Genomic DNA, 16332 nt, shown 5'->3' with positions numbered 1-16332 from the left:
AGAATATTAACACCTACAACACCAATATCACTACACCAGAGATGTATAGCCAAATAATAATAATAATGATAACCTTTCTCCCCCCCCTCTCTCTCTCTCTCCATTCATCCCTCTCTCTCCCCCTCTGTCTTTCTCTATATTCCTCTCTCTCTCCATCGCTCATCCTTCCTCCCTTTCCATCTTTCTCTCTCTCTCTCTGTAGTGGAGGTGAAGACGTCTCTCCCGGTGGGGATGCAGAGCCCGGGCTGTGGGGGGGAGCAGGGCGGGGGCGGTGGCGGGGGCGGGCCGGTGGACCTGCGGACGGACCCGCGGCTGGTGGACCCGGCAGTGCGGGAGCAGCAGCTGCAGCAGGAGCTGCTGCAGCTCAAGCAGCAGCAGGAGCTGCAGAAGCAGCTGCTCTTCGCCGAGTTCCAGAAGCAGCACGAGGTCCTCACCCGCCAGCACGAGGTGCAGCTGCAGGAGCACCTGAAGGTGAGGCTGCGCAGTCGCTGGGGAAGAGCTCTCAGACCGCACGCTCGCCAATGATACGCTCACAGAGCACACGGTCGCAGACAGTACGCTCACAGACCGCAAGCTCACCAACGATATTCTCACAGAGCACACGACCGCAGACAACGTGCTAGCGACGGGGTCACAGACTGCGTGTTTGCCGATGATACGTTCACAAACCGTGCGCTCACAGACAATACGATCACAGACCAAGTGTGCTGGCAACAAGCTCACAGACTGCGTGTTCGCCGGTGATACGTTCACAGACCGCATGCTCACAGACCACGCCATCGTCTACGACGCACTCACTGATGACAGCGCGTTCACGGAGAGCACGCTCACAGTTGGCCTGATTACAGCACGCTGGCTTCAGGGTCGATGACGGATAGGTGGGTCAAATTCCTTTAAGAGGGAAGACCAGTTGGGTTGGAATTTCATGGATAACAGTTCGCAGACCTGTTTCGACATTTAGGGAGGGCTGTAGTGCTGAACAGGAGTTTGAGAGACCAGCATGCATTTGTGCTACTGCAGTTAACATTAGTCTACCGTCAGTTCATTATCATTGTTGAACTTAATTGCTGCTGTGCTAAGAAACAAAGGAAAGAAAAAAATTATTTGTACTTGCATAAGTGGTTTAAATTATAGTGATTGTGAATGAGAAGTGCATTTAAAATGGATTCTGAGCCATGCTGGTTTAACTACTGCATAAAAATATATGGACAAGCCAAGGAATTCAGATTTTTTGTTGTTATGGCAACTATTTGATTTGCTGTTTTGTAATTTACGTATCGGGGGGTGACTCATTTTTTGCGCCACGCAAAATATTTCCGGGGGCGCCCCTTCAGGGGACTTGGGCAGTTCCACGACCGAGAGCGTTTGCCCCATCTGTTCCCTGGAAATGGACCGCTAGCCGTTAGAGCGTGTTCTGCTTGTGAGGAAACGTCCGGAAGCCGATGGACACTGCCCCGCATGGGCCAGCCACTACGTGGGTCATGCAACAGGATGAGGCAGCGTGGCGGGGTGGTGGATGAGGGGGAGTGATGGTGTGGTGGATGAGGGGGAGTGGCGGGGTGGTGGATGAGGGGGAGTGATGGTGTGGTGGATGAGGGGGCGTGGGGGGGTGGTGGATGAGGGAGAGTGGCGGGGTGGTGGATGAGGGAGAGTGGCATGGCAGATTGATTCTGGTGGTGTAGTTGTGTGGTGGTGTGACGCTCCGTGCGCCTCCTCTGCAGCAGCAGCAGGAGATCCTGGCGGCCAAGCGGCAGCAGGAGCAGGAGCAGAAGAGGAAGCTGGAGCAGCAGAGGCACGAGGAGCTGGAGAAGCAGCGGCTGGAGCAGCAGCTCATCATGCTGAGGAACAAGGAGAAGGGCAAAGAGAGTGAGTGCCGTCTAATACACACCGTCTTACACACTGTCACACTGTCCAAGACAAGAGTCTGTCACACTGTCCAAGACAAGAGTCTGTCCCTGCACTGTCTAAGACAAGAGTCTGTCACTGTATTCTCTTAGACGAGAGTCTGTCACTCCACTGTCATACACAGGGGTCTGTCACTATATTCTCTTAGACAAGAGTCTGTCACACTGTCCAAGACAAGAGTCTGTCACACTGTCCAAGACAAGAGTCTGTCCCTGCACTGGCTAAAACAAGAGTCTATGGGCATTATACCTGGGCATTGTATTGTAACAGGACACTACTGCCTTTTATTATTCTGACTTATATGACACTGTACTATGAGGCTGTTTCATTATACTGTCTCATAATATACTCTCATCCCTTTCACCACACTGTCTCATCAGACACTTGCATGATACCACTCACCACATTGTCTTATAAGACACTATTATACCACTCAACACCACTTCTTCAGGCCACTTACAACACATACACTGACATTAGGGCACTTTTGTGTCTCCTGTATTTGCTGTTTGGTCTGATAGGAAACTAACAGAGATAGTGGACAGAATGAGAGATAGCAAGTGCATATGCAAACAGAAGCTACCTTATAGGTATGGCTCAGCCACTAATAAAGCCAATGATATCCCAGCATGCACAGCACTAGCTTGGTTGCTTCTCATATCTGGCATGGCTGTGGTGCAAGATGAGCTCATGTACAGTACGATGGGAAAACAGAGTTTTCGCATTGCTTGAGTTGAGCTGCACTTGCACATTGCAGGTCAGTAGTGGTTGTTAGCAGTAGCTTCTCTCTCACACAGATTGCCTGTCTGTCCGTCTGTCCGTCTGTCTGTCTGTCTGTCCTGGCAGGTGCGATCGCCAGCACAGAGGTGAAACTGAAGCTCCAGGAGTTTCTCCGCAGTAAAAAAGAGCCGTGCTCCGGAGGACTGAACCATTCCTTCGCTCAGCAGTGCTGGTGTGTGTGTGTGGGGGAGGGGGGGGATGTACACAGCGCTTATCCCATCATTCCATCGCTCTACTGTAAATTACTGTGAGTTTTAGCGGCCCCCTGAGATTTCAGCAGTGCTTTTTCGGCCAAGCGGCGCGCTCCTCGACGCGCGGGCCATTGATTTAGACTGGCTGTCTGCCACCTTTTAGATTCATTCAAAGATTTATCGGCCCCTTAAAAAGAGTGAGCGGCACTTTGTTAACTGGAGGTATTGATGTGAGTGTTGGACTATGGCACGTAGTGTGTAGTGTATAGTTACCGATTTTCCTCACAACACTTAAAAAGTGACTGACTTTTTTTTGGGTCCCCAGGGGCGCTCACCACACCTCTCTGGACCAGAGCTCCCCCCCACAGAGCAACACTCCTGGGACACCCCCCTCTTACAAACTGCCCCCCCTGCTGGGCTCTTACGACAGCAAGGACGACTTCCCCCTGCGAAAAACAGGTGAGATGGGTTTTGGAGAGGTGGAATGAAGACAGAGAGAGATGAAGAGATGGGGAAAGAATGTGAGAGAGGTGGAAAGAGGTGGAGTAAGGATGTGAGAGAGATGGAGTAAAGGATGTGAGATAGGTGGTGTAAGGATGTGAGAGAGATGGGAGAGATGAAGTAGGGATGTGAGAGAGATGGAGTAAGGATGTGAGAGGCAGAGGGAGATGGAGTAGGGATGTGAGGGAGGTGGAGAGAGGTGGATTAAGTATGTGAAAGGTGGAGAGAGATTGAGTAGGGATGTGAGAGAGGTAGAGTAAGGATGTGAGAGAGATGGGAGAGATGAAGTAGGGATGTGAGAGAGATGGGGTAAGGATGTGAGAGGCAGAGGAAGATGGAGTAGGGATGAGGGAGGTGGACAGAGGTGGATTAAGTATGTGAAAGGTGGAGAGAGATTGAATAGGGATGTGAGAGGTGGAGTAAGGATGTGAGAGGCAGAGGGAGATGGAGTAAGGTTGTGAAAGGTGGAGAGATGTGGTGTAAGGATGTGAGAGGTGGAGAGAGGTGGAGTAAGGATGTGAGAGGTGGAGAGAGGTGGAGTAAGGATGTGAGAGGCAGAGGGAGATGGAGTAGGGTTGTGAGATAGGTGGAGTAAGGATGTGACAGTTAGAGGGAGATGGAGTAGGGATGTGAGATGTGGAGAGAGGTGGAGTAAGGATGTGAGAGGTGGATGGAGATGGAGTAGGGATGTGAGATGTGGAGAGAGGTGGAGTAAGGATGTGAGAGGCAGATGGAGATGGTTTTTCTGTAGCTGGGTGCAGACAGCAGGGTTGAGTCAGCATGAGTCACCACCAGCAAGTGCATTAAGAGCAGCGAGCAGCTGCAGTATAAGGGTCACCCACCCCAACCTTCCCCTGTCTCTTTCCTTTTCTCTCTCCGTCTCTTTCTTTCTTTCTCTCTCTCGTTCCGTTCGTCTTTCTCTCTACTTCTCAGTCCCTCTTTCTCTCTCCATCCCTGTCTTTCTCGAGTTATCCCTTTGTATTCCTCTTATTTCTCCCTTCATTCTGTTCCCTTTATTTTTCCTCCCGCACACAGCACAGCTATAAACACACACTCCCTCCACACACACGCGTACACACACTGTTCTTCCAAACACATGCACACACACACACACGCACACACACACACATACAAACATGTGTGCACACATGCGCGCACACACACACGCACATATTCACACGTGCGCACGTCTACGAAAAGAAAGACCGGCTCACAATCCAGCCGGCTGCCTGCTGTCTAAAACCAGCCTGTGGCAGTAACACAGTCTTCCCGCTCTGCACCCTACTCCCCACCTACAAAAATAGGTTTGCGGTTCATCCTCACCATATCTGTCTGACCTCCTGACCCCTCACAGTCCGACACGCGTCCTTGGCAACCGAAGATTTTGCCCTTTTGGCTGTTCCCAGAATGGACACGGCGAGCGACAGCTCCCTGACTTATACCAGCTGCCAAACGCCATGCGTCCCTGGAGTCAGAGACGGACTGAAGTGTCATTCCTACCTCTGTGACCGCGGGTCCCGTCTGTACAAAGGCTTTTTCAGAGCAGGCCGAAACACTATGGGACACATTGACTAAGCATGTCAGGGCCGCATACCTACAGTCTTTTTAAACTGTATTTTATATTTCCATATCTTTGGTATTGACCTACTTTTAAAATTTAGCCTTGTTTTACAAATTGTTAGCTTAAAAACGTCATTGAAGGTCAGACCAGACTTCAGCCACATGGTTACTCCATTTTGTCTTACATTTTCTTCTACCCCATGTACTGGTGGAACAAGTTTGCATGTATCCATGTTGCTTAACCAGACCCAATTTCCCAGTGCACTCTGGGTAATTTTATTTGGAGTGCAGGTATATATGCACATTTGTGGCTTGATGCATCCAGCATTAAGGCTTAAGCTTTATATTAATGAAAGTCTTGCACGTGCACCTTAAGGACCAGCATGTGAGGTATTTGAAAATTGGTTTGGCCAGTGCTGTTGTGTGTTACGCTGCCTGTGTGACTTTAGTTCTGTAACATGGGGGCTAGTTGATGCTGTCCGTGGTCCTGATGTTGTTCCTGTGTTCCCCCATGGCTACAGAAGGCCCTGTCCATCACAGCTGTGGAGCTTGGCTTGGCTTTATTTTATTTGTATAGTCTAACCCACACCACACCCCAGCTACATTGTCCACATTGTCACACTACTGATAATGTCTGTAGAGTGAGCCACACAGGAAGTGCTTCCCGCTTTAACCCAGATGCAGTTTGTATATATAGTCATTGGGTACAGTGGTGAAGAGGGAGGGGTCATGCATATATTGATTGTTTGAGGCTCCCAGCAGCACGCGATGCTGGAACCCATTATCCTCACACTGCCTCCTGCTGGCAGTTTTATATATATCACCGGTAGCCACCTGAGGGCCGCTGGTTTCCTGCACAAGACGTTGCTCGAGTTTGCGGGGGCACCAGGTGTCCAGGAGCAAACAGGGTGGCTTTGCAGTGTCGGAAAGGATCCGATCCCTAACCCCCTCCCTCTCCTCTCTCCCCTCCCTCACCCCTTTGCCCCCCCCCAGCCTCGGAGCCCAACCTGAAGGTACGCTCGCGGTTAAAGCAGAAGGTGGCGGAGAGGCGCAGCAGCCCGCTCCTCCGGCGGAAGGACGGCACCGTCATCAGCACCTTCAAGAAGAGGGCCATCGAGATCACAGGTGAGCTCTTCACACCTGAGCGGGGCCTGGCACAATGACTGTCTCTTAATGCAGAAACCCCTACCGCCAGGCCTTCCAGCTCTGGGGAAGGGAGCAAAACGGGGACAGGAAGCAGCTGGAAAAAAGAGAGCGCTAAACGCTGCAAGCATTCATTGCTACGCTGCTTCCGATTGGCTGGCTTGCCTTTTGCCAGTTCTGAGCGCGCTCACTGCAAATGCCTGTGGGAGTCTCTTTAGACGCTAACAGGCTGGCTAACAGGCTGGCCAGCGTTGAGACATGTGGACGTGCAACAGATCACCAGCGCGAATGCGTCTGTCACCACAGTGATGCCCCAGCACGCGCATTCGGGCGGGCTGGCTCAAGGACCAGCTGCAGCCTGTGTGCTGCAGATATTGCAGCGGAACCTTTTTAATGTACGTTTGATGTTCGAGACGCGTGTGGCATGTGACATGCAGCAGCAGTCATTAGTATGTCGATTTGTGAGAGGGTTGGCCTGTTCCCGTGTCCTGGGTCGGGCGGAGAGCGCGGCTTTGGCGTGCCGTGACGTTATTGTTTCCCTCTTTCATTTCCTAATGAAACCGAGAGAGGCCTTTTCTGAGCGCCAAGAATAGACGCAGTGGTCCGGTGAGAACGGCTGGGCTTTCATGGCTGCCTTTGCTGAGGGCCGCTGCGAATAAGCAGATGGTTTACACTTAGCGTCTGTACAGGCGGGCTTAAGCGGATTAATTCACGAAGCCCTGCAGGACGGGGCCGGGGGGGGCAGGGGCGGAGTTCTGGGAGAGGAGAGGTACGTCATCGTTCTCCTTTCCTGTGCTGTGCCCTGTCGGGGGTCCCCAGAAATCTGCTTAACTGGTTCCATATCTCGCACTCCCCCTGAGCTGCTTCTGCCGTCTCATTTAGTCCCCCCCCCCCCCCATCCACACTGAGGCTCAGGGTCGGCCACACAAAAGCCCAACAGGTAGACGTTTAACGGCAGGTTAAGTCAGTTGTTAACCCCTGGCACATCCCCCTTTTGGAGGGTTGGTAAGCCAGACCAGTCGCTCAGTATTTTGTTAGGCCGGCAGGCGGAACCACATGGCAGGGCGGTGCAGGGGGGCTTCTCACGGTGGGTGGAACCATGCGGCAGGGCGGTGCAGGGGGGGTTCTCACGGCCTCTGCCGCTCTCATTGCAGTGTCGTCCATGTGCAGCAGCGCCCCCGGCTCCGGACCCAGCTCCCCCAACAGCTCCAACACCGCCATCGCCGAGAACGGAGGCGGTGGCTCCGTGCCCAACATCCCCGCGGAGGTGAGAGCCAGCGTCCGTCTGTACACCCCCCCCCCCACCCCCGCGCCCACCTCCCCCTCCCCTCCCCGGACAAACAACGCTCCGCTGGTTACCCTCTTTGCCCTGTCTGGTCCTGTCCAAAGGAGCTGAATGTACAGGGCTTAATTAAACAAGGGCTAACTGATCTATACATACATTTATTTAACAGATGCTGTTATTCAGGGAGATTTGCAGTGCATTGTGTACAATAAGGCCCGGTGACTATCAGTATTCATACGAAAGCACAGTAGTTTTGCTGTTTTCATTTTTTAAGGGAATTGTAAAAATGAATATAAAAAATACCCTCTTTTTATTGACTTCATTTCATGTTGCTTTGGCTTTAAATCATTGACGTGATGATCAAGGGGGAGAGAGCGCGGTGGCGATGGAGAGATTGACTTCCTGCCGTGACCAGATTTTTTTTAAAAAGCAAAGAGAGAGAGATATGTACCAGCATCCAGGAGCACGCTTACTCACACACAGCCCCCCCCCCCCCCACTTCCTGTCTGGTTCTCCTCCTTCCCTTTGTTTCTCACATTCCTTCTTTCCCAGTGTACCCTTCCCACATTCACCTTCTTCCCTTCCTTCACGATGTCTTCCTCCCCTTCCTTTTCCACATCCCCCCCCCACACCCCATGTTCCCCCTGTTCTTGAGGGGGACAGCCTTCACCCCATCAACCCAAAGATCAGCCACCTCATTTTATGACGAGCGCATTTTGATTGGCTGAGGGTGTGCCGACAGTTCTGTGTCAGATTCAGGGTCTTCAGGTCCGTTGACCCAGGATTCGGCACTCGTTTGGATACGGGGGCTCGGCAAAACTGCTGCTGATGCTCCCACTTTGGCCCAATGTGAATACAGCGTGATGTTTGTAACCAGAAGGTTCCAGGCTGCCGTGGTGTCTTGGTCCATGTGTTGTCTCCTAGAATACAGCAAAGACATGCACACATAATTAAACGTTTCCCCTTAACAAGGAGCGTCTACTGACCCATCCCGTGTTTGCTGGGAAGAATACAGACAGAACGCCTAGTACTTCGTTACCAGGATAAAATAACGGGGTCTGAGCATTTAAACTTCTTGAGTTTTGTAGTTACTCTTCTGGCTTGTTACTGATTTTTAATTATTGATTTATTAATTTTTTTACTTAATGTCTGCGTGTAAAACTGAAGACAGTATGATTTCTTTCGGACCGCAGTATTTCCTGTTAGGATGTGATTGTCAGAAGAAAGGAGACAAAACTTATTGAATGCCTGACTGACTACCCGATTGACTGACTATCTGACTGAGCGGATGACTGACTGCAAAACTGTCTGTCTTAGCTACCTGATTGAATGGCTGGCCAGTTTTCTCACTGACCGACTGAATTACTGACTGACTAACTGTGACCCACTGACCTAATGAGGGCACAAACTGCCCCAGAAATGATTCACATTTTATCATTCTTGGTCACTCCTGCAGGACAGTTCCTGTTATTCTTTTTAAAATAAAATTTCCCACAGTTCTTTTTAACAGTGTACCAGATGAGCAATTCTGTCCCTTTTTTAGGCTTTGTTTTGCATTTGGACAGCGCAACCATTTCTTGCTGATCAGCTCGTTCTCTTCCAATGTGTAACCATGGGCGTATAAAGCTCCCGCTTAATATGGTGGCGGTGGGAGAAAAAAAATAACAAAAATGATTGCTGCCCCCGACCGCTTGAGTGCGGTCATTGTTTTGGAACAGCAAACTAGCGAAACGGTAACGGCACTCCCGGCGCATGCCCCGCTAAGTAGCCGCCGCGCGCTGGCGTCAGAACTACCCCGCCGATTGTTGCCCCTGCGTCGCCATTGCGTTCCGGGCGGCGGTTGCTGCCGTCAGCGGGCGGTAATTACTGGGTGTGAGATGGAGGAGAGGGGAGGGGGCGTGGTGTGACATCATCGCAGTGGCGTAGCAAGACGAGAGGCGGTCAGATTCGGCGAGCGTGGGCTTGTTTTCGCCGAGTGCCTTCCAGCTAATTACCGCCGATTGCGACTCCGCTGCCGTCTCACCGTCAGAGGCTGCGTTCTGTGAAAAAGTCAAACAAAAAAAAAAGAGGAAAAACAGCGAGCGGGAGACTAAGTGCGCCATCAGACATCGCTATTGTCAGCCAAACGCAGGCAGAGTAAGCGCCAGCTCATTCAGAGAGTTGCTCATTCATAGCAACTGCCACTTCCTGTCCAGAGCTACAGGCATTATGCTGCAGAACAATCACGTCAAAAAAATAAAAATACAGGACTGGCTTGCATAACCTGACACTTTATTTGTGGTCGTGAATGAATCTAGAGTGTGAGGTTTATGTGGGTGAGCAGAGCTGCTCTTCAAAAAAACATTGAATTGGGTGCGTAGTCATTTATTGTTGATGATACTAATGTGAGCAGTCATTTACAGTATATAGCACCTTTCATGGATCTCAAAGCAGCCAGAGAGGTACAGGATGCTCACCATGCGTCAGCAGAAGTAGGCGGGGAAGTTTATTCAGCTGGCCAATCCTGGGACTGATTAGGGGTCAGGTTGAGAGAGGCAAATTGAGCTTTTTTAGCCAACAATCTAGGGAAGCTCCTCCTCTGTATGATAACCGCCATGCTGTCTTTAGCAGACAGTGAGTCAGGACCTCAGTTTAACTTTATGGCGCCTCCTACTGTACAGTGTCCCTGTGGAGGGAAAAGTCCCCATGTGGGGAACGGCTGCAGTGTGTTATGAAGTTTTATGGCGAGTGATGTGTAAATGCAGCTTTGCTCGGGTGAGGGGAAGGGAGGGGAGGGGCTTCTGAATCTCATCCACAGTCTCCTCTTTTCCACCAGCAACTGCGCTCACATCACCAGATGATGAACACTGACGGGACGGCCAGCCAGCTGAGCCTCTACACCTCCCCCTCGCTTCCCAACATCTCGCTGGGCCTTCCTGCCAACGCACACATCACCGTGAGTACCGCGCCGCCTTACACACCTGGCCAACACACCTGTCTCACACACATGTCTGACATACCTGTCTCACACACCTCTCAAACACACCTGTCTCACACACATATCCAACACACCTGTCTCATACACGTGTCTGACATACCTGTCTCACACACCTCTCAAACACACCTGTCTCACACACGTATCTAACACACCTGTCTCACACACGTGTCTGACATACCTGTCTCACACACCTCTCAAACACACCTGTCTCACACACATGTCTGACATACCTGTCTCACACACCTCTCAAACACACCTGTCTCACACACATATCTAACACACCTGTCTCACACACGTGTCTGACATACCTGTCTCACACACCTCTCAAACACACCTGTCTCACACACATGTCTAACACACCTGTCTCACACACAGGGCGCCCCTAGAGGTGTACATGTAGATCCATTCCCGATTTTGCCCTTTGGTAACCCCCCCCCCCCAGGCTCCACAGAAGCTGTCGGCGCAGCAGGAGGCTGAGCGTCAGGCCATCCAGACGATGCGACAGGGTGGGGCGCTGACGGGGAAGTTTGTGAGCACCTCCTCCCTGCCGGCCTGCCTCCCCCCTGGGGTGGCCCTGGACGCCGAGGCCCCCAGCACCAACAGCCACAGCCCCTCGTCCCTGCTGCAGCACGTGCTGCTGCTGGAGCAGGCTCGCCAACAGAGCGCGCTGCTCGCAGGTACCCGCCCCCACCCCCGTCCCTCTAAAGCTCCCGCCCATCCTGTCACCTGCCACCCTTATCATCCAGTCACTGAGAGCACTGCCCCTTTTCTCCAGTCACTGAGAGCACTGCCCCTTTTCTCCTGTCACTGAGAACCCTGTCCCTTTAATCCTGTGACTGATAGCCCCACCCCTTTTTTCCTGCAACCTAGTGCTCCAGCCCCCTTGTTCATTCTGAGGCCCGCCCCCTTTATTATGTCACTCAGAGCTCCGCCCCTTTATTCCCCCAATCACTGCTCAACCCTCTTCATTCATTCAGTCAGAGCACTGCCCACATTTCCATTCATTTACTCATTGAGTGAATTCCCACATTCGTTCCCTATTCACTCATTCACATATCCTCACACTTGCTGCCTGTCAGCCGTCATCTACAGTTCCCCAACTTTCGCTAACGGCAACCGCGCTGCCCCGCGTGGGCGGTCCTAAAGCAGCTCGTCTCCGCCCACAGTGCCCATCTACGGCCAGTCGCCGCTGGTGACGGGCGAGCGGGTCTCCACCAGCATGCGCACGGTCAACAAGCTGCCTCGCCACCGGCCGCTGAGCCGCACCCAGTCGGCCCCCCTGCCCCAGAGCCCCCAGGCCCTGCAGCAGCTGGTCATGCAGCAGCAGCACCAGCACTTCCTGGAGAAGCAGAAGCAGTACCAGCAGCACATCCAGCTCAACAAGGTAGGGGGCGCCACCGAGACACAACTTAACTTGTGTAATAGTGAAAGGACAGGAGCGCCACACGCTCAGCAGGTCAGCGCTAGGTGAACTCCCAGACTGCAGCAGCCTAACCATGAAAATGAGAAAACTTCAGGCACTCCTGTGCAGAGCAGGAATTAGTGAGAAACCTTTACTGGAAATGAATGAAAAACACCATGAAATTGCTGACCACTTTCAACCACACAGTCTTCCCTAGGGCGTGGCCAGAGAGGGTGTCATTACACTGATTGTTTAAATTTCATGTTTTGTAAAGAGTGTGTGTCTATTGTTTTTTGTCTGTAAACTCTGCACTCTTGGCAAACGGCTCTGATCCCTGAGTAAAGGTAGGTACCTGCATTACATTACTGGCGTTTTGACGGACGCTCTTATCCAGAACGACTCGGCGCCCGACTTCAGAGACGTTCCGTCCCAAGGAGTCGTCTTTCAGCAGCAGCTGATTGGCTCCCGTAAGCGCGGAGCGATTCGAGCCTCCGCCAGAACAGCGCATCGCTCGCTCTCGCGCCCGAGCTGGAACGCGGCGCGGAGCCCCCTGAGAGTCTGCAGGTTTATTTCATGGGCGGACATGTTTGCGTGTGTTGCAAACACAGACCTGTCCTCAGCGCAGACACACGCTTACGTGTGCGAGTGGAGCCTGGTCTACCACAGGAATGGGGTCCCCACTGTCTGCGCTGCTTCATGGACCGTACTGGTCCCGCTCGGCACCCATTAGTGGCACCAGCGCCTCCAGATTGTCATCAGCGCCAAAAAAAAAAACCTCATCTACTTTTTGTCGTTTTATAATTTTATTTTTATTTTTTTGCATTGAAAGTTCTCCTCCAGCAGTCTGTGCTGTATATATGTCACAACTCAGCAAATATTAAAGCTGGTTCAAAACCCCATGTGATTAAAGTATAAAGTTGCGTTGGCAAATTGAAAGTTTTTTCGTTTTTTTTTTTTTTTTTTTTTACATGAGAGCGATGTTACACCCAATCCTCCCTTTCCTCCCTCCCTCCCTCCCAGATCCTGTCCAAGGGTAGCGAGCTGCCCCGCCAGCCCCCCACCCACCCCGAGGAGACGGAGGAGGAGCTGACGGAGACGGCGGAGATGCAGGAGGAGAGGGGGGAGGGGCCGGAGCGGAAAGGGGAGGGGCTTCTCATCGAGCGGCTGCAGGAGAGCCTGCGGGAGGCCACGCCCCCTCCGGAGCGGCCCGTCGCCCCCAAGGGCGGCAGCACGGAGAGCGAGGTGGAGGAGGAGGAAGAGGAGGACGAGGCCATCGAGCTGAGAGAGTGTGATGAAGAGGCCGGTCTGTATGGCCAGGTGAGCGAGCAGCCCGTTTACCCTCAGGGTCTTAAGGTATGTAATTAGGAACAGGAAGTGGTCTCTTCCAGAAACAGGAAGTGCTCTCTTACAGAAAATGGAACTGTCCTGCAAATGTATTTAATTCAATATGTTATCATGATATTGCAAAGCTTTACTATACATATATGCACAAAGACAAATCATTACTACTTTCAGATATTGGTATACAAGTTATAAAACATAAACTGCTATGAAATACATTTATCATTCTATTTATCACTCGCAGTCCTCCTGTTTACCTGATATATGTGGTATGTTCTGATTCCGCAAAGTGGAGAGGTTGCTCAGCACTGGGGGAGGTGATTCTATATAGGCAATTTACACCGCCAGAACAGCAGTCATGTAAGGTGTCATAGATTGATTAATATGCTGAATAAAATTTTGTTGAAGATCCTTTCCTTCGGTGTGTCACCGTGTGAGTCAGTAAATCGTGATTCATTATGTACCATTTATTTATTTCAATATTATGATTATCATTTATATTATTATATTATTTTGTGTGATCGTTTTCCTAAACACAGTGAGGGAAATGGTAAACTGGGGCTGGGGTTGCTGTGACCCCTAAAATGGCTGCAACGAACAGTCTGACTGAGAAAGTCGATAAATTAGTTAATTTAAAAATATATGTATTTCTTGTCTTTTCCTGAGGTCTTATTTCACAGACTGCAGTTTGGGAACCCCCGAACTGAGAGTTCAAAGATGAGCGCTTATGCCTCTAATTTTTTATATCATGATACACAATATAGAACAATTTGATGAGATTGTTTACTAATGTTTTTTTTTTTTATGCAAGAAGAATTTTTAGTAATGACCTTATCGTATTGGTTTAATTCCTCAACGAAGACGATTCGAACAGTTTATACAGTCACGCTGCAGACAGTGGGTTGTCACACGTGATGACATCACAGCCAGCTTGGCTGGAGCGCTGGGGCTGACGAGGACAGAGAGAAATAGCTGTGAAACAGCCGGACAGACCGAGGTTCTCGAGCGCCCAGTCTGTCTTGCTGTCGCTGCGCTAGTTTCTGCTGCGATTTCATCAATGAGAGCTCACCGCTTCCGACATGCAGAGAGAGAGAGAGAGAGAGAGAGAGAGAGAGACAGAGAGACAGAGAGAGAGGCGGGAACCCCTCCCTCACGGAGAAATCATTCAGAAAAAGCAGCCAGAAGGCGACTTCTGATTAAATTCAGACCACGTCTCTCTATCTCTCTTCTCCTCATTCTCTCCCCCGCTGCCTCTCTTTCTCCCTCACACTCACACACACACACACACACACTCACACACACACCCACACACATCCTCCATTCCTCCCTCCTTTCCTCCCTCCTCACAGCTTTTTCACATTCGAGTGAGTAGCTGTGAATGGACTCATGTCTGACTCATCCCAGTGATGAATCACACTCACCCACTCCCTCCACCCCCCCCCCATCACCCCTTTTCTTATACTCAACTCCAGCCCACCGGGGGTAAAAAAGAAAAAGAAAAATAAGGGAAATGTTTTTGATAATGGCGGATGATCGAGGGTCGGGGGCAGTTTGTAGAGATGGCACCCCCCCCTCGAAAAACATTCAAGTGAGATGCGGAAGTGACCCCCCCCCTCCTCCTCCCGCCGCTCTGCTCGTCTGCTTTGCGCCCGGAATACAAATGTGCTCCTCTCTCCGCTAGCCGGCGAGGAGCCAATCCTGATAGGCTGAGAGCGATGCGCAGAGAACTTGCTCGCCTCCCTCGCCCCCCCAACCCCCCCCCCCCTCCGATGTCCCTGTCCCTGAGTGCTTTCGCCTCCCAGAGCTCGAAGAGTAAGACGAGGTTCCTGAACAACTGTCGTCCGCCGCAAAGGCAAAGGAAGGTGCAGTTCCCCACATGTCCCCCCCTCTACCCCACCCCCCCGACTGTCTCCTCCTCTGATCCTCCCCACCCCCCTCGCCCAGCCCAGACTCTCTCCGTCCAGCCCCGCTAAGCGGATCCGCCGCTCCCTGGCTCGTGCGTCTACGGTGTCTGTTCCGTGAGCCGTCTTTCTGTTACCCAGAATGCCGTTTTTTTTCCCTCCTTATTTCTGGGCGGGTGCGTGTGCCACGCACCACGCCGTCCTCATCTCACCACAGTTCCAAATATGGGCGCTCTTTTACAAACATTCCTTTGCGGACGTTTACTTTCATTTCACAGCATGCTGTTATCTGAGAATTTCATATCATTGGTGAATAATTGATGGCACGAGAAATTAGCGCTGTGGCAGAACGGTGCAGCTCACGGTGAGATCTGGCTCGCTGACCGTGTGGTGATGCGGCTGCGCTGTGGAACGAGGGACCAGTGGTCTGGCTATTTGTCAGAACTCCTGTAAAACGACCGTCGGATTGCAATCCCGGTTCTCATAGACCGCACAAACCATGATCATTGAAGTGCTAACCGACAGCATCGCTGACGTGAGAATTAAGCATATGGCTGGACAGGCAGTGCTGTATCGTGAATGCAGTCACGGCTACGAGGGCTGTTGTTAGGCACGACGTGAAGCGGAGTGCTGGCTACCCCCTCTAGTCGTGACTGTATTCATGATGCAGCACAGCCTCGAGTGCCGTATTGCTTTTATAAAACTTACAATATACAGAAACAATGAATTGATGAGACAGTATTATTTATTTTGTAATGTTATTTGGAAGTAGTGATACGGTATACAAACAGGATGCTTAAATCACTGTTACTCTATCGGATTTATAATCGCTGTCGAACATGGTCTCAGCCAATCAGCATCCAGGATCGAAACGGCTCCTTTTATAAGGAAGGATATTACTGCTGTTTGTCAGCAGTCGCTTAGGTGCTTATATTTCCCCGGTCTTTCTCTCTGCAGTTCTCAGACCAGCCACACCTGCAGCAGCTAAACGTGTTCCAGGCATCCCTGTCCATCACCGGCATGCCCCACAGACCCCTGGGAAGGGCTCAGTCCTCCCCTGCCACAGCCAGTCTCAAGGGCGCCCCCACTGGTGAACCACCCGTCAAGCACCTCTTCACAACAGGTTAGACACTAACAGCATATATAAAGTTTTCGGAACCATATTTTAGTAACCGTTATCATAGTGGTTGAATAATGGCGCTCTTTTGGCTGTTTTATGTGTTGCTGATTATTTCATTGCTGGCTATTACTGCTGCACAGTGACATAAACAGAAAGAGAGTAGCCGTGTATGGGTGTGTTCAGCTCCGAAGGCACAAGGGAATGTTCATCATGATCTTCTGAGGAA

General features: G+C 51.3%; 1 protein-coding gene across 7 annotated transcripts in view; it reads left to right on the top strand.

The window, feature by feature from the left end:
• Positions 1–16332, top strand: part of hdac5 (histone deacetylase 5) — a 66692-nt gene that overhangs the window by 36895 nt on the left and 13465 nt on the right. For all 7 annotated transcript variants that reach the window (XM_064314082.1, XM_064314079.1, XM_064314080.1 and 4 more), the window contains 11 exons: positions 203–471; positions 1722–1866; positions 2752–2857; positions 3202–3335; positions 5931–6062; positions 7235–7347; positions 10181–10300; positions 10785–11019; positions 11509–11726; positions 12765–13061; positions 15944–16109. In XM_064314082.1, the coding sequence (XP_064170152.1) occupies positions 203–471; positions 1722–1866; positions 2752–2857; positions 3202–3335; positions 5931–6062; positions 7235–7347; positions 10181–10300; positions 10785–11019; positions 11509–11726; positions 12765–13061; positions 15944–16109 (1935 nt within the window). The remainder of the gene's footprint in view (positions 1–202; positions 472–1721; positions 1867–2751; positions 2858–3201; positions 3336–5930; positions 6063–7234; positions 7348–10180; positions 10301–10784; positions 11020–11508; positions 11727–12764; positions 13062–15943; positions 16110–16332) is intronic.

This window comes from Anguilla rostrata, chromosome 17 (genome assembly GCF_018555375.3).
Source record: "Anguilla rostrata isolate EN2019 chromosome 17, ASM1855537v3, whole genome shotgun sequence".
Classification (NCBI taxonomy): Eukaryota; Metazoa; Chordata; class Actinopteri; order Anguilliformes; family Anguillidae; genus Anguilla; species Anguilla rostrata.
Note: the sequence above shows the minus strand (reverse complement) of the source record. Positions and strands in the feature narration are given on the sequence as shown.